The sequence below is a fragment of the Xiphias gladius genome, chromosome 20, assembly GCF_016859285.1.
Source record: "Xiphias gladius isolate SHS-SW01 ecotype Sanya breed wild chromosome 20, ASM1685928v1, whole genome shotgun sequence".
NCBI classification, from domain to species: Eukaryota; Metazoa; Chordata; class Actinopteri; order Istiophoriformes; family Xiphiidae; genus Xiphias; species Xiphias gladius.
The window spans coordinates 12,611,706-12,634,306 of record NC_053419.1 but is presented as its reverse complement, the minus strand read 5'-3'; the positions used below and the strand labels follow the sequence as shown (position 1 = coordinate 12,634,306).

Below are 22,601 nucleotides of genomic sequence, written 5' to 3'. Positions count from 1 at the left end.
TAAATAAACCAGCAAACGACACTGAAGTGCGTACGCTCCGGCTTGGCTGACGAACGGAGATTTTGGGGATGTTCCAAGCGCCGTCAAGCTACTCGACGAGGAACGAGGTAAAAACGACGAAGTCCGCACAGTGATAGGAGGCGGCTGGCAGGCAGTCGTGGTGCCGGCGACGTTTACACAGCGAAGGTCGGCCAACACCGCGTCGAGCCAGGGGCAACGGCTGTCGCCTTGTTTTGTAGCTAGCAACCTAACGGCTAGCCATCAAGCGCTGCCTCCTCGCAGACACAGAGAGGGCTGCTACCGGCTAACGTTAGCAGGAAGCCGCGAGCAGAGAGAAACTCGGCTGCCGGTTTGCCGAGTGACAGCGCAGTCCACAGCAGAGGTCGGCTAACTTAACCCCACCTTGACCCTTTTGTTGTGTCGAACAAACAAAAGCGCTGTTCTGCTCTTGTGTTGACGGTCACGCCGGGAGTGTCTCGGCTGTTTGACAGGAAGCGTATTTTATTAATTAATGAGCGAACCGCTGTCTGAACTATCTTAGCAACGCGGCGTTCTGCTTTACAAGCGACTTCGTGTTTTTGAACAACAAACAGTGGGTTGTCAGGGTTTTCCCCTCTGTCCCAGTGCCGGGAAGGAGAATCACGAGATCTCCATCTGGCGCTGAAGTAAGCTGCTATTTAAGGACAGCGTAGAGAAGGGGGGGAAAAAAACATAACTCCTGTGAGCTGCTGCTGCTGCGCTGTCAGAGGTTTATGATATCTCGTTACAGGCACAGCCACTACCTGAGTTGCCCCGTGGTGTTTACTAAACTGCTGGGGTTTTTTTTGGTGCATCACGCCCCGTCGTCACCGTCGGTCCATCGCTGCCTATCAGGATAAGAACCAATCCCCTCGGCACCCGTCGTGGGGAAGGCGCGTACGGTTTTCCATTACCCGCCCTGAACCGCTCTCGTCCCTCCTGCTCCGGTATATGTCATTTTGCCAGCGCAGGTTACGTTACGCAACCAGCTCGTCATGCAAAATAGAAACACGTGTCAATAGGCGGTGCTGAAAAACGCAGGTTTACTGAACAACAAAGACCGGCTGGCGCCGCAGAGGAGGAAAAACAGCTGTGTCGCAGGTTATTCTCGCGAATTTCAGCCCCGAGCTTGCCGGTTTTGTTATGATTTCCATTTGGAGGTGAGTGGTGCGTGTTCAACATGTGTTTTCCTTACAGAGAGGACAATGATACGAAGATGATCAGCGCCGATGGCTTCTCAAAATGCGAGGCGACTCTGCAAGAGAGAGGCAGGAGGAGGCCACCCGCAGAGATGCTCCATCTGCTGTCAGCTGTCATTGTTTGGCTGGTGACGGGCACCACTATCTCCAGCCTCAACAAATGGATATTTGCCGTTTACAACTTCAGGTACCCTCTGCTACTGTCAGCGCTGCACATGCTGACAGCCATAGTGGTGGACTATGGCCTGATCAAACTGCGGGTGATCCGCCACAGAGGGGCTGGAGAGCAGGACCTGACCCCCAGTGCGAAATGTAAGGTGTTCCTGTTGAGTCTGACATTTTGTGCCAGTATCGCCTTTGGAAACATGGGTCTGAACTATGTCCAGCTGTCATTTGCACAAATGATCTATACCACCACGCCGCTTTTTACTCTGGCCATCTCCACGCTGATCCTGGGCAAGCAGCATCACATCCTCAAATACACAGCCATGATGCCAATCTGCCTGGGAGCCTCCTTCAGCATCATGGGGGAGGTCCAGTTCGATCAGACCGGCTGCTTCTTTGTTTTTGCAGCGACCATGTTGAGGGGTGTCAAGTCCATCCAGCAGAGTGAGTACCACTTTTACTTCGTCAGTTCGCTGTTTTCTGTCCTGTTCGTCACCTCAGACGGTTGAAATTAACACTTGGTTTTGTTGGGTTTTTGTTGTAGCTATAGAGAGCAACCTATGAGTTATTTACCCTTTTATTTTTAAACTGGAAATCTCCTCTCTCTCCACTGACATCAGTGGATATTTCAGTGTTTCCCCCCCTGGACACCACAGCAGTCTGCGGTCCTGGAACATTTTAGTGATTTGGTCATTCCCTACTCAGTCCAGTAACAAAATCACACATTAAGGTGGAATTTCACAGTGGCACTTTTTCTGGTTTCTTAGGAAACATCATACAAACATCAATTTGTGTGTATGAGTGTGTGTATATAGAAAGAGCAGAGTTTCTGCACACCCTGATGACATGCAGACGTAATCTGTCTAATGTTTATCTTGGCTTTTCATGGACTGAAAAGTTCAGACGGGCTGAACTTTTTGGAAGTAACATAAAATTTACTGTCATCTTCTGGTAAACCAGTAGACTGAATGGAGTATTTTAAAGTTTTTGTCAGTTGCCACCAATTTTTCAATTTTTTCTGAATAGTCTATTTATACAAAATGTATTCAAGAGATTCCACAACAAACTGAGAGACTCCAGAGACACTATTAAGTGATGAATCAGAGAGGCTGAAATCAAAGGAATTTTCCTCTAATGCAACATATTTCAAAAGAAAACATGATGTTCATTGAAAATTTAACAGTTTAAAATTCCTTGGCTCATTTTTAGTAAATTAACCATTAATTTTTTTTATCGTTTTTATTGTATTTATCCAGGACTCCATGGAGAGCAGAATTGTTACTGCGTGGTTTATCCTGATGAAATAATACAAACTAAAGGCTTTCAGTACCAAAAATCCCCAAATATTCCAGTAGAGCCACTCGGTGATGAACAGTACATGCCTGCAGATGAGTTTAGGAAGTTGCCTGTTTGCTTTGTTAAATAAGGATAAATAAGCATACACAAAGGAAAGTTCAATTTCAGAATTTAAAAACAAGGTGCAGCAGATGGAGTTTGCTGCACATTGCATTTATTTTTAATCATGACTAGAAACTTTGTCCATCCTGAGGATCCAAACTGGATTATGTTGTCTCAAGTTTCAATTAGCTATTTTCATCCTCTCTCACTTCCTGTTGTCATAACAGTTTCCCTCATAAGTAAATTTTTCTCGGACACACATTGGCCGTGCACATCATTTCGTTTAAGGGCCCTGAGTCAAATCTTTCCAAACAGGAGTTTTGAATAATTCCCTGCCGGTTTCCTGCTATCAAACCGCCTCAAAGCTCACTGTCAACTTTTGAACAGCGGTGAGCAGTGAACAGAAGAGAGTCTGTTCCTGTTATTTCGACTACAAAAACACAGGAACCTTCTGTTATGTCACCTAAACAGTCCACTAAAATAATGCATGTTTATCAAAATATTTGAGGTAAGAAATATAGTTGCTGAGTCAGATTTGCTATTTGTGATACCATGGTATTAAACAGTATATAACATCTATCATGACAGATATTTCCACCTAAGTAGGAAATGCTGTAGATAGACGACAAATGAGTTTTGTTTTCGGCACCTCTTAAGTCTTTCTCGTTACAGTTATATTTGTAACTGCTGTATGTCTTTGTTTAATCAGGCATCTTACTACAGGAGGAGAAAATCAACTCTGTGTTCCTGCTCTACCTGATGTCCATTCCTAGCTTCTGCATCTTGGCTGTGGCAGCGCTGGCCTTAGAGAACTGGGCTATGCTGGAGTCGCCGCTGCATTACGACCGCCACCTGTGGGTCTTTATCTTGCTCAGCTGCCTGGGCTCAGTCATGTACAACTTGGCCAGCTGCTGCGTAATCACGCTCACCTCGGCCGTTACTCTGCATATCCTGGGCAATCTGAGCGTGGTGGGAAACCTGCTGTTGTCCCAGCTGCTTTTCGGCAGCGAACTGTCCGCCCTCAGCTGCGCCGGTGCAGTGCTGACATTGTCTGGCATGCTCATCTATCAGAACTCAGAGTTCATCATCAGCTACCTGGACGCACGCAGGGCCAAAGCTAAAGGGCCCGGACAGGTGGATTTTCACACTGGATGCGGAGAGGACTTGGACAAAGCTGGTACATCTGAACCAAAATATCATCAACAGAGAACGGATGGAAAACAGGAAGACAAGATAGACTGAAATGAAAGGAGGATAAGTAGAGAATAAAATGTTGAAAGGAAAAAATGCTAAAAACCCTGGCTGTAGTTCTCTACCCTTTGTGTCATTAAGTGGTCAAGAGCAGCAGAGGAAGTGTGACCTTATAAGGCCATCATCACTGACGATGTGACAGATCCTTTTTTTCTTTTTTAAATTCCTCAGTGTGCCAGTTTATTTCTCCTCTGGTCACACAGAACTAGAGTCTTCAGAGAGGAAAAGGTTGCCTTTATTTTTTCTCAGTGATGGTTAAAAACTCTCCTTCATCTGTACATAGCCTATATTGGTATATGCATGCATGAGCACACTAAACTAATACCTCATGAGGTATTCACACTGTCACTCATACTACTCCACTGTGAAAATGTTCTCATTGATAGAGAGCTCTGATCGATATTTTGGGTGGCTGTCGTGGACATTGTCGGCTGCAAAGGGGGGCGAGGCTCATCGAGCACGCTTTCCCTAAAATTTGAATGGGCACAATATGTATTAAAATATATATTAATGGTACTGTTACCTGACATTCACTTGGCCCTGTCATGGTAAGGGCCTGGGTTGGCAGCTTTTTTTTTTTTGTGTGTATGTGAAGCGTCCCGCTTGATAAATAAGGGCACTGCCGTTATTGCCGTAGGGCTAAAGAAAACCCTTTGTTTAGAGGCAAAAGTTACAACGATGGTGAAGCCAACATTTCTGTGTAATGAGACGCCTCTTTTCCTCTTCTGAAGCACATTTTTAATAAGAAGCCTGAGCTCTGTGTTTTGTCCTCCCCTATGAACCTTGATGTGGCTTCCCACTTAAAGCCTAGCTACCAGTTTGAGAGGACGCTCTCTCTGTAGAATTAGTCCAATTATTTCCATCTTTTCCAACAGAACGCTCGCTGCAGAGTACCTCGATAATTAGGTTCTGGATTTCTCTAAGGAGTGTCACTCAGCTTTAGCTGTCTTTTCCCTGTGGAAGATGAGGAAAAAGAAGACTGAGCTGTCCTTTAAGGTTGCTTCTTAAATCCCAACCAATGTCATCTGTTGGGTTTAATTTTGCCCTTTTTGTGGGTGACATTTTAATAAAGTTGGATAACTAGCACATCTTAAAAAACTGACTTCTGCTGGAAAGTGTCGTTTTCTCTCAGTATTTCTCAGTATAGTTTTATTTTGTGACAGAACATATTTAATCCCCCTTTATTTATTTGGAATAGAATATTTATTTTTGAATGGCCATATCAATCATTGGCTTAGTAGTGTTGTAGATTTTGACCCTCAAGTGTCTTGCACATGCATACATGTAAGATTCGATGGCACTAGTCTGTCCGGTCCCTCTCTCTTTAGAGAAGAGTCAGGTCTTGTAAGCAGAGGACTGCATGCCGTGGCTCCTCCGGAAAATATCTTAAATGATTGGGTACGTCTGTGACACTCCCTCCTACATGTATGGTATGCCAAATCTTTACTTTGGAAGTTTATTTTTTGCCACATGATGTTGTAATACTGGTTCTGTCAGTGACCAGACATCATCATCACTCACGTACAGTTTGAGCTCTCACACATCGACACAACAACAAAGCCATACATCAAGTTTTGTTTTGTTTTTTTATGACACCTGCCATATCTTAAGTTTTTGCCATAAAAGTAACTGCAGGCAGGATTGTATATTTAAAAGATTTTACTTATCACAGATTTGATATTTCAAGGGATTCATAAAATTGCATTACCCTTTGCATAATTTTCATATTGAGAATTAATATATGAACCTGCAAGAAAGATATGAAATGGTTTTATTTTGCAGTTTGATAATTGGCTTTGTTGGTTTAACATAAAACAGCAGATCATTTCACTGGTTTTATGTGATTGAATACCTCAACTATTAAAGAGGACTTATTATGCCCCCGTGTTCATTGATTATTAATCATTGGACTGAGGTCAAACAGCTATTCAACAACCACAGTACAACTACAGCATGTGAACGATGGATTTTATCGTTTCGAGTAATCTGATCACAGATGTCCACATTTTTGAACCACAAATTTTCAATTCATATTATCATGTTGACCGACGGTCAGAGCCGCCTCAGCGGACATTTTTTTTTTTTAGTTTTATATCTCAATTAAACTCCCACAGTCTTGTCAGTTTGGCGGGTTTGGCTGCTTGTTCTCATGGATATCATGTTGAGTAGATTATGAGTGTGGGGCAAAGCAACAGTTGCACTGACAGGGTACAAAGACGCTGTCTTCAAAGCCTTCGGTTCCTGTGTACATACTGGTTTTGACTGTTTGCAAAGCTAGTCGGATGTAAATAGCTATTTTATTATATTTATGTATTTTATAGTTATATATGGCTGGTTTAAACTATACTGGTTTAAGAATAAAATGTTTGCCTCATGCCTTATTTGGACAAAGTGTAGAAGAGAAAGGAATGATTTGATTCGTCATTTTTGTCAAATTGTTTGGTAATACTTTGAATGCCGACAGTAGCCATGTAGGTGCTTCTGTTTAGAGGCAAAGCAATGGACAATTCATATACACATGATCTACAATTGCCTGGATAAAAATAAACTGTCTTGTACAATAAACAATAACAAACCAACCAAATCATTTCTGAGTCAGAGTTGTTGCCTACATCAAATTATATAACTCCACTGTCACACTTCCTGCTTATTTTAATTAATTTCAAAACTTACTATAAGTGTCCTGTACTAAAGTTTGGTTTATAAATCTTGTTTATGTTTTTTTTTACAAAAGGTTTGATATTTCATATTTTTAAAAATCATTTTCTATTTACACATGAAACTGCCCCAGTAACATTCAGAAATTTACTATATACTGTGATAGTGAAATTAGTTACAGATAAAATTGCCTTCAATGCTGCAAGAAGCAATAATTTTCATTATCCATGAATTTGGACACAATTTTTTCAATTAACTGACAAGCTGTTTTGTCTATAAAATGTCTAAAAATAATGGAAAACGGCCAATGAAAGTTTGTAAGCACCCAAGGTGACATCTTTAAATAGCAGTGTTGTCTGACCAACAGTACAAAACTCCAATATATTACATTTGAAATGATATAAAACAGCAACAGCAATCATCACATAGAGAAAGGTTGATCGAGTGAAGGTTTGGCATTTTCACCTCATAGAATGGCTTAAATCATCAATTCCAGAAACAGGGATAGGCCCTTATTTTCACACATCACAGCAAAAAAGCTCAGGTGACAATAATGAAATGAATGATGGGTGAATTCCATTTAGCTGCTTCGGTTTCAGGGTCCTGGTTCACTGTCACACTGTCACGGCTCACTGGAACTCCTGTGCACCTGTGCTTTTTCTTCCCATGACAAGTCAAAATGTCTGCTGTGGAAAAAAAAGTGTTCACCACTTGGTAAAGCAATTTGGATGCTTTCTGATTTATTAGAGTTTTCACTACATCTGCCTTAACTTTTAAATTCTAAATAATCACTGCTGAAGTTGAAGAAAGTACTGTGCTTGTTTTCTTCCAGACGTGTGAGTGTGTGTGTGTGTGTGTGTGTGTGTGTGTGTGCGAGTGCCTGCGCGCATGTTCTGTCCTCCCTTTTAGAGATTCCTCAGCCTCTGTACACAGAGTTCAGAGGTCAGCCTTTTGCCTGAATAAGGCAGTGCTCCTCACTTTTGCTGTCCTCGGTAACTCCTTCATTTTCCACCAAATTACTGGTCTGCAGCCTGCCGAGTTTAGCTGACGGAAGATGCCATAAAGCTTCACATGACATCATCCACCCGGGATGCAGTGGCAAGAGGCATAGAGACTCTGCTGAGGGTGACAGAGACTGATGGACCAGGAAACTGATGTGTTTCTCCCTCCTTCTCCTCCTCCTCCTCCGCCTCCCCCTCGAGTGGTTCTTGTAAGCAACCTCCACTCGCGCTCCCAATAAAAAAAAAAAAGATGCGGTGAGAGGTGTGATGTCAGGCCTGAGCTCTCACAGCTCTCCAGACAAGTTTAAAGGAGGGTTGAGGGGCGGAGGGGAGAGCGCTGAAAACTTCTGAGAAACCCAAAGACCACCACCAGACACACCAGATTACGTCCGACAAGCAGGTGAGTGACACTGCACCTCAACAGCCACCAAACCCGGATCTAAATTTTCCTTTTTCACATTATACTTTATTTTTCAGATCTTGTGCTGTGCGGCTTAACCTCAGCTCACGTTCCCCTGTGTCTGAGCACATAGTTTTACGCTGTTATCAGATTCTTTTAGTAATGGTCTCACTCCACTACATTACTATATTTGTACGTGTTTTTGCCCCTTCCGTGCTGCACTCAGCCAGCTGCTGAGATACGCTGAGGGGTTCTTCAGTAAGACAAACACATTTCTTTACATAACCGCTCAGTTTGTGACTGTTAAGACTCTCACAACTGTTTATATTTGAATTACTGAACAGCCTGCAAGTACAACCGATGCAGTCTATATGCTGCGTTGGTGAGGTTTTTCCACATTATGTAGTGTAAACAATGGGGCACTATCTGGTCTGTTTGGTCGGTTTAAATAATTCAGACGTCCAGTTTTGATAAATGTTTGATTATTGAATCGAAGTTGTTCCATTAACATGTCAGAAAGGTGAGTCACGTTTTCAAACATCTTTGCCGCTGTCTCACAGTCCCAAGTGTGTTTATGAATGTTTACTTTCTGTCTTTCAGTTCTTGTTCTGTGAAATATTCTCAAGAAATGTGATTTTGTGTGTAGAACTGTGTTTTCATACGATCCAACCAGATCTACCCCTGAGAGATGGAGTCAAAAGCTGATGGTGGACCAGCTGCGGTGACCAGTGAAGAACTGGCTACTATAGAGGATGAAGAGGTTCTCAACAAGATGGTGAGCCAATGATTGCTCTCTCATCATCATCATAAATTTAAGGAAATTGAAATGCAGTATTAGAACTTGTGAAAATGTTTGGCTCGTGCAACGTGTCTTTTAAATGCTGTGCAGAGTTTTGTTCTCTCCTGTAACCTCTCTGTTCTTTTTTCAGCTGGACAGTGCAGCAGATTTTGAAGAGAGACGAATGATTCGTGCCGCATTAAGGGACCTGCTCAAGAAAAAGAGAGGTAAAAGCTGTGGAAAATATTTGCTCTGGTGCAAGAGTTAGCCGTAAGTTACCGTTGTGATGTCTCCATTACTTCTCTGATGCTTTGCTCGCCTTCTAAATTCTCCACCGTCTGTCATCAGATAAGCGGGAGCAGGAGCGAGGGTCGAGGCAGCAGGACTTGAGACAGCAGGGCCTGAGCAAAGGAGGGACAACAGTAGGCAGAGCGTCCATGAACCAGCAGCCATCAGCAAACAGTAAGTCTGAGTCATGGAGCTAATCTCTGCTGCACATGAGTATATTTTACTTGATATCTTTACTGTTTTCTTTGAATTATGTAAACTTCTTGCTGATATTAGTTTGATTATCTGCATCTTTTTAGAACCAGCAGGCCAGCCCTCTCCATCAGCTTCCACTCCCTTCAACAGGACGGCAGGCAGGTGAGTCACATTTCAGCACAGGTGAACATTTTTTATGGTCCGTTTTTACATGTTTGGGTACATTAACTTTACAAAGGGTGATTAGGAAAACATATATGAACAGATAAAGCCTTCATTTAATCCCAGATTTTCTAACAAATTAAGTGTCTTCTTGCAATTTAATTACCTTTTTATTAAAATTATGTTAGGGCATTTTTGAAACTGAAGTTGTAGCCACAGTCACCAGATGTTACACAGTGTTTTTTAACTACATAATTAATCCTAATTTATTGTATAAAGTTCTATTTGTTTCCATGTGGCGCCTCTACCCTTGCCAGCATCAGGGTCTTCCAATGGGAGCCAGAGTCTTGTATATTTAGTAATCTCATCCACCCAAAATAATTTTTTTTTCTTTCTTGTGCATAGCATTTGCCAAGTAAAAAGAAATTTAAGCCATACTTTCTGAACTTGTATCTTTGTTTGAACCACGTATCTTTGTTTCCTCTAATCAGTATAGCCAGTCCCACTGCAGCCCCAGCCCAGAAATGTCCTACTGCTGTGGGACCCAATGCTAAAAATGTCAAACAGATGCTTCTGGATTGGTGCAGAGCCAAAACAGAGCCATATGAGGTAAATATGACCTGACTCTCTTTGTCTGTGAATTATTGCTCTGTGGAGCTATACATAGCTCTGCCCCATACGTCTCCTCCTTGGCCACTGTTTCTTATAAACTGACTCCCCTCTGGTATGAAACAGGGGGTGGACATCAAGAACTTCTCCTCCAGTTGGAAAGATGGCATAGCCTTCTGTGCCTTGGTGCACCGGTTCTTCCCTGATGCGTTTGAGTACTCCATCCTCAACCCTAACAAGCCCAGGGAAAACTTCCAGCTGGCTTTCAGCAATGCAGAGTGAGCTCTTGCTCCTTATATGATGATGCAGATGTGTATTTCTGGAGTAGGCTCCATTAGTAAATTAGAGAAAGGAACAAAGTGACTTTACACTTTTGACAACATACTGTGTGTTACAATGTTAGTCTCAAGTCATTTTCCAGTGACACTTGCTCTCTGTCTGCAGGAAGCTGGCAGGCTGCCCCCCTCTGCTGGACGCTGATGACTTAGTCCGGCTGCATGAGCCCGACTGGAAGTGTGTGTACACATACATCCAGGAGTTCTACCGCTGCCTGGTGGAGAAAGGCCTGGTCAAAACCAAAAAGCGGCTGTAGACTTGAGGAATCAGACACTAGCTTACATGACAGGATGTGATCTCATTTTGAACAATCAAAACACAAATTAGCACAAGATGATAATATTATACACTTTTTTCAACTGAATATTTACATTTTGTCTGTTATCCTAGATTTGCTAGCAAGGAAAAAGTTAAGCATTTGATGTGTCTAGCTGATGCACCATGTGAATGTGAAATGCAAAGTGCCTAATGTGTAGTATTATTTGTACTGGTTTGTGTGTTAGCAGGGACTCGTGGGTGTCTGTGTGATCTCAGTCGACAGCTGGCGCTTAGGATCAGTACATACCACTGAGATTACACATCTGCATTAATCTCAGTCAGAGCCATAGAGAATCTAGGAACTAATTTTATGATGATGCTGTTGAGGGCCTGACTGTGCGAGTATTAAAGACAGATTTAATGAATAGCCATTCCGTTATTATGCTGTGGTTCTCCAACTATAACTGGTGCTTCAACTAAATGCTACAGCAAATATAACATTTTATGTTGAAGGATAAATTCATAATTCATAATTCAGTCGGGAAAGTACAATAGATTGTTGTTTTGAAACTTTTCTACGAACGCTTTGTTATGGATGGATTTGATTTAGGTTGAATGCATTTGGGATTTATACAGTTAAAGGGACACTCCGCCGATTTTACACATGAAGTTGAGATACTCGTCATGAGGAATACTACCCAGCCTGTGAAAAAAACAGTCAAATGCAAGATTGCAAGTGCTTCCTCTGAGTGAACTGGGTGAGCTCTTTTTCTGTCTTTGTCATTCCAATCTCCGGTTTCCCACATTGCACCATGTTCTTCTGTGTCTCTGGGAGTATCTTTCTCAAGTGTCAGAAAATGACCCCGGTGATGTCATCAGGGGGGTTGTCTCGGTTTGGGCTGGAGACTTCAGATTTATAACAGAAAGCCATTGCAAACTCTTCCTTTGTGAGCCCCCCCCAAACTTCAATCCTTCCTTTAATACTGCGGCTTCGTGAATTACTGTAACTGCACCAGCTTCTCTAACAGACATAACGACACAATGCAGCAGTGAATAATTGATGTACCTTGAAAAGGTACTACCACAACGAAAGCTACTTTTATCAATAAAATAATCACACGTTGTTCTTAAAAAAAAACAAAAAAAATTATTGTATGTATTTATCAGGACAGGGTTTGACCACAATGTCACTGTTAAAGCCCTGCAATAAATGCAATAGTAATTCTGAAAATTGTGTTGTTGAATTGCATGTTAAGGAGTAATTAAACATTGAATGAATATTATTTTGTCACAGTCTCAGTAAAACTGTAACTTAATAAGGCACAAACACCAATGTAATATTAATGGCAGGGTTATCTTTGGATATTGATTGATTAGATCTGAAGCGTGCCAGTGATACTGTGCTCAGCCCCTACCAGCTGGAGCGCTCTCAGCTGCTACAATGAAATCACAGAGGGAGCACGTAGGTAGCCTTGCCGAGGTGAAGTTTAATTATTGGCAATCCCGATCAATCCATCGGTGACGCATTAATGCCAGATGAATGCGTCACCGATGGGAGAGATGCTCAGTTAGGCCTATTTCTGGCCGGCCGCACTTTGGCAGCAGATTTTTGTTTTGCCTCTCCTGCTATGCCCCCCTCCCCAGGTGTCTAAATGATTTACCCAGAGCTCTCTCACACACACACACACACACACACACACACACACAGAGAGAGCGAGAGGGAGCGGGAGAGAGCGGGGTGCACCGTGAGCGCGCGTGATAGATGCAGGCAGGACGCTGACCGAAAAGCGCACCGCTCCGTCCAACTGCGCTGCGCTAGAGACAGCGATTGTGTGCCGGATGAGGCAGCCTTGCCTGGAATCAGCTGCTGTGGTGTAGTACAAACATCCAAATGCAGGAGTCCGGACACATCAAGCGCGACCGCCTCCTGTCCTGACAGCCCGGCGGCGCGGCGGTCTGCACCGCGACGGAGACGTCCGCCGTCCACGTTACCTACGGGTCGCGTCCGTCCCGCGGGCTGGCTTGGTCGCGCCGTCTCCGGACCGTCAGTCGACCGTGCTCTCGCCTGTACGTGATTGCCCTGTCGCATTGACTGGTGTGCGAGACAAAAGGAGACTGATGCTTTTCCCCTCTGTGAATTTGTGAGATCACCTTTTCGGTTCACCTTGGAAATCAAATTTAAAAAAAAAAAAAAACGCGTGAAAGGTAGGACAGATGTTTTCACGAGACCTGTGAGACCCAGCAGCCACTGCAGCTACGTGTTTTTGTTGATTTTGCATGGAAATGTGCTTTGTGGTGTTGTTCACGAGTCCAGGCTCGTACCTCTGTAGATAATGGAGCGGTCATTCAGACTTGCAGGCTCGTGGACCATGAAATATGAAAAAAAGGCCCACTTGTCCTGAGGTATTTATGCTCTGAGAGTCGCATTCTCACTTTTAAAGTGGAATTTAATACGGAACTGAATGATCAGCATTACTCCCTGCTTTCTTCTGCGGTTTACTACTCTGGTCACTTGAATTTCTCAGGTACAAAGACATCCACATTTGCATGTCATGAATACTTAAGAGAGGTGTATAATTTCTGTGTGGGAGGGAGCATAAACAAAATGGTGTCAGGCATCCTCTCCCCTTGTGACCTACAGTATCTGTTGACACTGTCTGATGTGCTCCATTATCTGCCACGGTGTGTCCCGTCTCATGTATCCCTTCAGACTGACCTGCGTTTCTAGTTTTAAGCGAGAGAAAGAGATCAAATGGTGGGTCTACAGTGAGCAGTAAAGCCCTTTACACTGTGATGCTATCCTGGGACGGTTCTGTCTTCTGCTTTGTAAAGGGGGTTAGGGGGTAATCAACGTTGCTGAGCAACAAGGATATAATCCAGGACGCAGGTCCAAAGTTAGTTCCTCAGCCCGGCTGCCCGCTCCTGATAACATCATCCTAATCGGTGATGCCTGCGGAGCACGATGTGGACCGGCGCTCAGTATAATGTCATGCATTCTCTCAGCTTCCACTCACTGCAGGCACATCCTTTGCTCTTGGGTACTTGTGTACTTGTGTACCAAGGACCCACTGATAAATGCAGCGGCTTTTTGATCTAAGTGCAGACAAGTTGGAGACAGTCACTTGGGTGCTTGCTGCAAGCTTCACTATCTTGTTTTTTTATTTTAAATAACACAAGAATCGGGTGGTGTTGTGTTGTGATCAACCACATACTGCACGTTGCAGGTTGATGGATCGCTTGCCGCAGAAACAAATCAGCGCTGACCCCTCTGGGCCCAAAGTGCAGCCTGGACCCTGTGCGTTGATTGGAGCCGGACCACGTTTACCTCCACATCTTGCTATCCAAGAGTCGCCTCTCATCGGCTCATCAGAGGTGCTCAAGAAACAGTCTGGATTGACCCCCGCCCGGGCTAAGGTTGCACCCATGAAAGTGACAGAACAAATGCAGTCAGGGAACGCAAAGTCTGGGTCCACTCCAGCAACACTGACAAGCATCAGCCGGCCAAGACCGACGGCTCTTGGAACTAAACCTGCTCCAAAGCAGACCAGAATCTCAGTGGACCCCTCCAAGGATATAGATTTGATCCCAGTTTGCATCCCAGGACCTCAGAGTGCCAACGTCCTGCCGCATTCCCCGACGGAGTCCTCCTTCCCTCTTCACAGTCCTCCGAGTCCCCACAGCTCCCAGTCTTACACCAGCCAGCCTTTCCTGAGTCCCACCCCCAGCTTGCCCCAGCCCAACCCGAACCTAGCTGCCAGCCTCAGCCCCAAATCCAGCCTCAGTCCTCAGTCACAGAGGACCCCCTCACCTGGGAGCTCAGCACAGAGCCAAGGGCAGTCCGAGAAGCCAGGAGAGAATAATGACTTCAGGTGAGACAAATAAAAACACCTTTATTGAAACATTTTTATATGAACTAGCTTTTGTCATTTCCACTGAGACCGTTGCTCCCTGCTCTGTCTGAATAGAGCTACGGAAGCTGTCCGGCAGTCAGTTGCTGTAAGAAAGCTGATGTGTGCCAGACCATGTCACATGAATCAAGGCAGCAAATTTCACTAAGATCTTTACGAACCTGACAGAGTGACACATCCGCATTTTGTTGGCAGCCTTCCCAGAGGCACTCGTCTGTAAATGTGTAGAACTGTGATTTATATATATGAACGATAAAACATGCCAAAGAGTCTGCACATGGCAGCAAGCTCTGCCAGTCCTGCTGTTACACTTACCAGACACATTTCTCATGACCTAGATCATAGGTTGATTTGGATCATATTGATGATTTTGCAGGTTTTGGCCAGTTAACTACCAATCCCATAAACTTTACTTCCAAAGTATGTGATAAGTGTATTAACTGAGCCATTAGTTTTCTTTTATTTCAGCATCAAATGAAAATCAGCTTCCTTTAAAAAAAAAAACAACTAATCCATCACTGTGATTTTTTTATTCATCTTATTTTATTGTCAGGGTTATGACATTGTCAGCTGACAATGCAGTTGTGATCAGGTCATGTTTTAAAAATTGTACTTGAAGGGATCTTAAAGGATAGTCCAATATTTGAGATTTGAGAGGTGTCTCTTTTTTGTTTTTTGTGGAAAAGCATACAAAATCCAGAAAAACAAACTACTAAGAAAAGAACAAAAATTTGACAAGAAAATTTGAACTTGGTCATTTCTGACATTAAAATGCTATTGTTTAGCAGCAAACTTTCCGTTTGCAAATGTCAGAGTTTTTAGAGCTTTCCATGTTCAGAACTACAAAAACGTGATAATAGTAGAACTTCAACAAAAAGAAATCTATTAATGGTGAAAAAATTTTCGATTAATTGATGGATGGATTCTTAAGTTAATGTAAATTAATTTTCATATTATAGGCTGCCAAAATGAATGGAAACAAACGGCTGCCTGGAAGGGAGAAAATCTTTTGGTATGCTTTGGAAAATGATCAGCAGTAGAGTGAATAAACAATTTGTAGTTATTATGATTAATCATTCAAAGACATTGACATGGTCCATTAAGTTAATCTTTAGAAAATGTACCTTCAGAGCTGTTGCAACCACTGATAAAACTGTTATCTTGTAATGGCAGAAATCACAGGTCCAGACTGCAACTACGAAAATGTAAAGAATTGTAGAGCTGAAACAATCAGTTCATTCAATCAAATCAAACTTTATTTGTATTGCACCTATCACACAGGTTAGTGCAATTCAAAGTGCTTTACAGATGACTGACATGCTGTTAGTAAGACTTTAATGTAGACTGACACAATTTGAGAATAATGCACACAAGAAATAAAAGTTATGAAAATGTAACAATGCAACATAAAATTGATCAAAAAAACAATAACAGATAAAGGACAATACTAAATAAAACAGATAAGAGGGCATAATGCAAAACATTTTTAAACATGACTACAATAAAATAAGCTAAGCTATTTGAATAATAAGCAATTTTGATAACTGATTAATCGTCCGAGTAATTTTTCAAGCAAAAACGCCAAATGTGAAGATTGACTGCTTTTCTTTATTTGATCTGAAAGTAAACTGGATCTCTTTTAGTTTTGGACCGCTGGTCAAGACATCGCCTTGTTTTCTGAGAAATTGTGGTGGACATTTTATAGACAAAAGGATGAAATAATTAATCGATAAAAATGGATCGATTAATCGCTAATAAAAATTAAAAAGCTGCAACCCTAATGAGTTGTTCCTGTAATGAAATAGTGTGGCCAGTTCTTAAGGACAGTTAGATCAATCTCTTTCTCTCGCCTAGCACTCACCTATGCACGCGCACACACACATGCACACACACACACACACACACACACACAATACTTAGTCATCATCAAGGTACAAAGAGGTGCTTAATTGTGCTTATCTTTTTTCTACATACAGAAACACTGATGAAAGCTATATCCCTCCAAGTTACATCACAGATTATGTCCTCTTTCACCCTACAGTGTGTGGTACTTAAATTTAACGCAGCATTTCCACCGTTTCTATCCTTTGAAAGGGTGTATATTGTCACATGGAACGTGGGATCAGCTGTCCCGCCCGATTACATCACTTCTCTGTTTGGACCAAATGTTTCAGATGGGAGCGTTGACATGTTTATCATCGGGTAAGCAAGTATTTCTACCAGGCTCAGCGTTGCCAGAGAGACAGCCGTGAGTGCCCACTCAGTCATCTGTGTTCATTTTGATCAATCCCCTCCTGTTACCCATCGCTGTCCTTTTTACTGGTGTTTTGTTTTCATTTGTTTTGTTTTTTTGTTTTGCAGTTGTGATCAGGTCTTGTTTTAAAAACTGTACTTGAAGGGATAATAAAGGATAACCCAATAATGACATTTCTCTACTTTCTGTCACTTTCCAGACTCCAAGAGGTCAACTCCATGATAAACAAGAGGCTGAAGGATGTTCTTTTTTCAGACCAGTGGAGTGAGCTCTGCATGGACACGCTCAGCCCTTTCGGATATGTTTTGGTCAGTAAGCAGTTAAATATGTTGTTGCTCATACCCTGACATACTGTAGATTGTCTTTGCTTCTGTCCTTTTTGTGTCATAAAATCTGTGGTTTAGCTTGTCAGTTTATTGTTTTTCAACTATCCCGTCTGTTTAGGTGGCGTCCCAGCGAATGCAGGGGGTGCTGCTGCTGGTTTTCTCTAAATTCTGCCATCTACCATTCCTCAGAGGCGTGCAGACAGAGAGTACACGCACAGGACTTGGGGGATATTGGGTACGTGCTACGCATCGAAGAGAGCTGCTCTGAATCCCGCTCTGATATTTATTGCGTTGCGAAATATGTGGTGGGTTTGTGTCAGCGGGCTTTAGGAGGGATGGGATGGGGTGCTGAAAGGTGGCGTGTGCGCTCCCTCCTGCCAGCGGGCGCGTGCACGCGTAGGTCTATATGTCAGTGTGTGACCTTCCCGTGCGTGTTGATGTCAGCATCACCCGCGGCTGCTGCTGGTGCAGTCTCCTTCTCTTTGAGGTCAGTGCAGCAGCAGGCTGTCTGGCTTTCTGGTTCTGTGACTCAGTAGTAGGAGGAGAAAAAATAAAAAATAAAAAATTATCACGCCCTTGTCCCTGAACACAGATCTGATTGATACATCCAGTTTTTTTTTTAAATTTTATTTTAAAGACACTACGCATAAGGGATCTATTTCTCACTGTGTCCTCTCTTTGCCCTTTCTTCTCACTCTAAGGGGAATAAAGGGGGTGTCAGCGCGCGGATGACAGTGTTTGGCCACCCGGTCTGCTTTCTCAACTGTCACTTGCCAGCTCACATGAGGAACCTGGAGCAGCGGATGGAGGACTTTGAAAGCATCCTGCAGCAGCAGCAGTTTGAAGGCGGGACTGCCACTGGTGTCCTGGACCACGAGTGGGTGACATAATTTTTACGAAATTTTGATCACCCCTAAAAAGGTGCATACCATCATTCATCCTAATTAACAAATAAATGTCCCTCATCCATACATTCATTTATGAAAGTACCCAGTTTTTGTTTTTTAGTTACACCTAAATGTTTCAGACCTGTCCTGAGGTATGGATTGCATCAGGCAATTACTGATAATAAATAAATCTTAGGAGGCTATATTACATAATAAAGGTTAAAAGTCTCACTATTTGATCTTTTATGCATCTTGAGTTTCTTGAGAAAATTAAAATGTCATAACTGTGATTTTTCGTGTACCTTTTCCTGTCCCCAGTGTTGTGTTCTGGTTCGGAGATTTAAATTTCCGTATTGAAGACTATGACATCCACGTGGTGAAATGTGCCATTGACAGCAACAAGCTGCCTCTTCTGTGGGAGCGGGATCAGGTGAGGCCCCTTCAGTATTTTAAAACACTCACCCCTTCACAGACACAGACGGATATATCTGGAAGGCTTTGCGCCACCTGTTTGTCTCGCAAACCAGAACCAACAGAGGGCGCTGTAGCGCAAAATGAACAAACATCACCCTTTTTGAGGCTGGATTTAAATCATCCGGGGCATGTGGCCTGTTCTGTTCTTTTCCCCATCATTTGTCTACTCTACAGCTCAACATGGCTAAAAACACAGAGTCCATCCTGGAAGGCTTCATGGAGGGACAACTGAAATTCCCACCTACTTATAAGTTTGATGTGGGCACTCATACGTACGACACCAGGTTTGTTCAGTTGCCTCCATCCCAAACTTACTTTAACAGATTTTTGTTAATCCACAAGAGGCTTGGACCTGTTAAACTGTCGCTGACCGCCATGACCGTCTGACCCTTTTGACTTCATTTGTGTCAGCGCTAAGAAGAGGAAACCTGCCTGGACAGATCGCATCCTCTGGCGCCTTCGACGTACCGGCTCCCCAGTTCCTACCCACAATGCAGCACTGCAGCGGGGTCTGACCTCATGGTTGGGAGGGGCAACTAAAGTGACACAGCACACATACAGAAGTCATATGGGCTACACCATCAGTGACCACAAGCCTGTGTCTGCCTTGTTTTCCCTTCATGTGAGACAATTTTTTACACATTTCCTCAATCACACTGCAACTAAATGTCTTAGTCACTTCTATCTTTGCGTAGTTTGATTGTTTAGGGTTTAAACAAAGGGTTTAAACAAACAAACAAATTGTTTAGGGTTTTTTATTTCTCTCTCTATGCCACGTGCTCTCTCTTTCTAGTTCCCATTCAAGGTGGATACGCCCCTGGTGGAGCTGCAGGTGAACAAAGAGTGGTGTAAAGTCTCAGATGCTACAGTCAGATTCACTCTTGCATCAACTTATCAGCGCAGCTCATGGGACTGGGTAGCAATATACAAGGTAACTCTTCTTTCATTACAGTTCAAATTAACACCCAAAAGGATCTTTGTTGTAGATTCGGGGTCAGCATTTACAATTATGGCCATCGTGTCTTTCTGCCCAGGCTGGATTCAGACATCACAAAGATTACCAGGCATATGTGTGGGCCAAGGGAGAGCACGCAACACAGGTGTGTCAGATACTGGAGTTCACAAACGCATTTTGTGCCGCAGCTGAACTCACCATTGACTTTTTTTTTTCTTTTTCTCTCTCTCCAGGTGACATTTTCAGAGGAAGATATGCCAAGAGATGATTGTGAATACACCCTGGGTTACTACAGCAATAATATGAACAGTATTGTTGGATTGTCAACACCCATTCAGGTAACAAAACGTCAGAGGACAAAAAGTTGCAAACTTACTCCTTCTTATGATATCTTTATGAATGGCTCTACACTACTTGGCCAAAAGTCCCACATCTGACTGTTGAGCATCTCATTCTAAAATCATAGGTATTCATATTATGCTTAAACAGCCTCAACTCTTCTGGGAAGGTTTTCCACAAAATTTAGGAAGCTGGCTGCAGGGACACAGTAGTGAAGACGACCACTGACTTTGGGAGATAAGATCAGAGCTCTGTGCAGTTCTCGCAAACCAAACTAAGAAAACCAGCTGTTTATGGACCTGGCTTTCAGCATGGGGACATATCGAAAGAAAAAGGGTCTTCCCAAAACTGTTGTCACAGAGTTGGAAGCACACTCTTGTCTAAAATATCATTGTATGTAGTATCAAAGGATTTCTCTTAAGCAGTAGTGAAAAGCGAGTAAGTACATTTACCTAAATGCTGTATTTAATCACAACTTTGAGATAATTGTACTTGGAGCTGAAACGATTAGTCAATTAATTGATAAGTCAACTGACAGAAAATTAGTTTTAATAGGCAACTATTTTGATAATCAATTAATTGTTTTCAATAATTTAAAAAGCAAAAAATATCTGATTCCATCTCCTAAAATGTGAATATTATTTGGGTTTATTTGTTTTCTAGGATAGTAAACTGATATCTTAATATTAACTGAAGTTTTGGGCTTTGGGAAATTGAAAGGGGAAGTTTTTTTAATTATTTCCTTATAGATTTGAGTATTTCCGTTGACCCTGCAGATTCAGATTATACATATGATCAGTTGACAGTTAAATTATCAACAATATATAAAGTAGTTCAGATTAGCTCCGCCTCCTCCAAATGCTACTTCAAAATGTATGCATTAATAATAATAATAATAATAATAATAATAATGATTCAATAATATATAACAGTACAACACTGATATGGGAACATTCTGCTGCACAGTTAGTACTTTTACTTTTGATTGTTCAAGTATATTTTTGCCAATAATATATCTACAGTTTTACCTAAGTAATATCTTGAATGCTGGACTTTTGCTGGCATTGGAGTATTTCCACATAGTATTATGGCTTCTTTTACTTAAGTAAAGGAGACGGAAAAGTGTGCCCTCATACTTTTGGTAGTATAATTTCCATTTAACACCCTTGCTCATGCGTTTATCGTCTCTTTTATCCTCCATCCTCAACAGATCAAGATACCAGTCCACAGCCCCACTATTAATCGCTCTGACAGCTCCGACGTCAGCTCAGAAGATGACAGCACTCTTGTCCTGCTGGCTCCAAACTCCCGCAGCCCGAGCCCTAAAACCGGCAAACACCACCATCGCCACCGGCGCAGCCGCAGCCCTGTAGTTCCTGCTCTTTCCTCCAACCCCCTCCCCTCCCTACAGGGCCTCAGCCTCTGTCCTCGCTCTAAAGAGGGCCAGACGCAGAGCCGCATACCCTGCTCTGCTGCTAAGAAGGAACGGCTGGTCTCCCCTGACACTGTGCCGTCGCCCTCCATCAGCCCGCTCAGCCCTCGCAGCCCTGTGTCTCCTGGCAGTGGGGTGACTGCACCGGAGGCCCTCATCGCCGCCATCTTGGGTGAACACAGACCAGCTCAGGTTAGCCCCACAGGGGTCAGACAGATACCGAAGGCAGGGGAAACAGACACTGCATAGAAATAAACATCAGTGGTTAAAAGCAGGTACTGTGCGAGGAGAGCGATGGCAGTACCCATTCATCCAGAGTCTGGCCTGACCCCACACTGTCACTGTGCTCGTAGAAGCAGCACAATGAATGACTCCTAACGTAGTTGGCAAACATTCCACACTGTAGCCCTGCAGTTCTCTGTTTCTGAATCTACCATTATCTCATACACTACGTGTATCTTGGAGTCAAAGATGTGTCCAGACTCCCGATCACAAGTGCTTTTATAGACTCATAAGCTATATCATACGTAAACAAAAATATAGAATGTGAAACCAAAGTGAGAGTAAACCTGGGATGGATTTGACCAATTATTATTGACAGCAATATGGATCTATGTAAACAGTCCAAAATCAAATAAGGACCCTGGACATGAAGTACTGATGATATCATAGTTCACAATGGAGAGTATGTTTGTTTGTGTGTGTGTGTGTGTGTGTGTGTGTGCGTGTGTGTGTATGCGTGCGGGTTTGTGTAGGCTTATGTGTTAAAACATAAATTTGTGAAACATGCATTTTGGACCAGATGATGATTTTAAAATTTTTAAATCTATAGTTTTCGGACTATATTCATAAAATGAATCTAATTAATCCAAGAAAAGAGACAGAGAATTTTACCATCTCAATCAATCTGAAATGTACATGTGACCATGTGACTTTAACGGTAATCCTAGCTCAATGCTCTTACTCTTAGCGGCTTTGTGAATACAGCCCCTGTTCTATAGAGCTCAGTGAGTGGATGTTTAGACTAATGTGGTTGTTTTGCTTCAAGGAAAACAATGTTATTTATCTGTGTGAGTGTGCAAATAAAAAACAGACCAAGCGGAAAACCAAACTGAGAACAGCCTGTTTATTCAAGACTTTGACTCAGGGCTTCACAGCCAAAATTTTGACACTTCCTAGTTGACTTGTGACAAAACGCTGACTTTTTCCCACCTCTGCATGTGTGTATAAACTACATGTTGCACTGCAGGGCGTAGAAGACAAAAGTCCATAAAATAGAACAGGACAACAGCAGATGGAAAACCGATTGT

The 22,601-nt window shown here is 42.7% G+C and overlaps 3 protein-coding genes across 6 annotated transcripts; all 3 read left to right on the top strand.

The window, feature by feature from the left end:
• The first annotated feature begins 3 nt into the window (after window positions 1–3).
• On the top strand, window positions 4–6,605 carry slc35e4 (solute carrier family 35 member E4). Of its 3 annotated transcripts, none has more exons than XM_040156885.1 (3): window positions 4–107; window positions 1,216–1,826; window positions 3,490–6,605. In XM_040156885.1, the coding sequence occupies exons 2-3, from the start codon at window positions 1,235–1,237 to the stop codon at window positions 4,020–4,022; spliced, it is 1,125 nt and encodes a 374-aa protein (XP_040012819.1). In that variant the 5' UTR covers window positions 4–107; window positions 1,216–1,234; the 3' UTR covers window positions 4,023–6,605. The 3 variants fall into 3 exon arrangements, with proteins under 3 accessions (XP_040012819.1, XP_040012820.1, XP_040012818.1); XM_040156886.1 differs by lacking the exon at window positions 4–107 and adding an exon at window positions 883–1,119; XM_040156884.1 differs by lacking the exon at window positions 4–107 and having other exon boundaries at window positions 1,126–1,826.
• Window positions 6,606–7,906: 1,301 nt separating this feature from the next.
• On the top strand, window positions 7,907–11,969 carry smtna (smoothelin a). Of its 2 annotated transcripts, none has more exons than XM_040156719.1 (8): window positions 7,907–8,090; window positions 8,737–8,865; window positions 9,020–9,095; window positions 9,217–9,330; window positions 9,456–9,513; window positions 10,005–10,122; window positions 10,249–10,400; window positions 10,567–11,969. In XM_040156719.1, the coding sequence occupies exons 2-8, from the start codon at window positions 8,779–8,781 to the stop codon at window positions 10,712–10,714; spliced, it is 753 nt and encodes a 250-aa protein (XP_040012653.1). In that variant the 5' UTR covers window positions 7,907–8,090; window positions 8,737–8,778; the 3' UTR covers window positions 10,715–11,969. The 2 variants fall into 2 exon arrangements, with proteins under 2 accessions (XP_040012653.1, XP_040012652.1); XM_040156718.1 differs by having other exon boundaries at window positions 7,912–8,090; window positions 8,764–8,865.
• Window positions 11,970–13,944: 1,975 nt separating this feature from the next.
• LOC120806496 (inositol polyphosphate 5-phosphatase K) lies at window positions 13,945–22,334 on the top strand. Its single transcript, XM_040157728.1, has 12 exons — window positions 13,945–14,585; window positions 16,719–16,826; window positions 17,078–17,186; window positions 17,323–17,439; window positions 17,906–18,081; window positions 18,410–18,521; window positions 18,740–18,849; window positions 18,977–19,187; window positions 19,359–19,496; window positions 19,600–19,665; window positions 19,754–19,858; window positions 21,070–22,334. Exons 1-12 carry the CDS (start codon window positions 13,945–13,947, stop codon window positions 21,538–21,540), a joined length of 2,364 nt encoding a protein of 787 aa, XP_040013662.1. The 3' UTR covers window positions 21,541–22,334.
• Window positions 22,335–22,601: the final 267 nt, after the last annotated feature.

What these genes read in the sequence shown, in the direction of transcription:
- LOC120806496 (XM_040157728.1), top strand. Translation starts at nt 13,945, where the DNA reads ATGGATCGCTTGCCGCAGAAACAAATCAGCGCTGACCCCTCTGGGCCC. An exon ending in GCCCTTTCGGATATGTTTTG is followed by an intron (nt 17,187 to 17,322) that starts GTCAGTAAGCAG and finishes CCGTCTGTTTAG; the next exon opens with GTGGCGTCCCAGCGAATGCA. An exon ending in ACTCATACGTACGACACCAG is followed by an intron (nt 18,850 to 18,976) that starts GTTTGTTCAGTT and finishes CATTTGTGTCAG; the next exon opens with CGCTAAGAAGAGGAAACCTG.
- smtna (XM_040156719.1), top strand. Translation starts at nt 8,779, where the DNA reads ATGGAGTCAAAAGCTGATGGTGGACCAGCTGCGGTGACCAGTGAAGAA. An exon ending in AAGAGGTTCTCAACAAGATG is followed by an intron (nt 8,866 to 9,019) that starts GTGAGCCAATGA and finishes TTCTTTTTTCAG; the next exon opens with CTGGACAGTGCAGCAGATTT. An exon ending in CCAAAACAGAGCCATATGAG is followed by an intron (nt 10,123 to 10,248) that starts GTAAATATGACC and finishes GGTATGAAACAG; the next exon opens with GGGGTGGACATCAAGAACTT.
- slc35e4 (XM_040156884.1), top strand. Translation starts at nt 1,199, where the DNA reads ATGTGTTTTCCTTACAGAGAGGACAATGATACGAAGATGATCAGCGCC. An exon ending in TGTCAAGTCCATCCAGCAGA is followed by an intron (nt 1,827 to 3,489) that starts GTGAGTACCACT and finishes TTGTTTAATCAG; the next exon opens with GCATCTTACTACAGGAGGAG.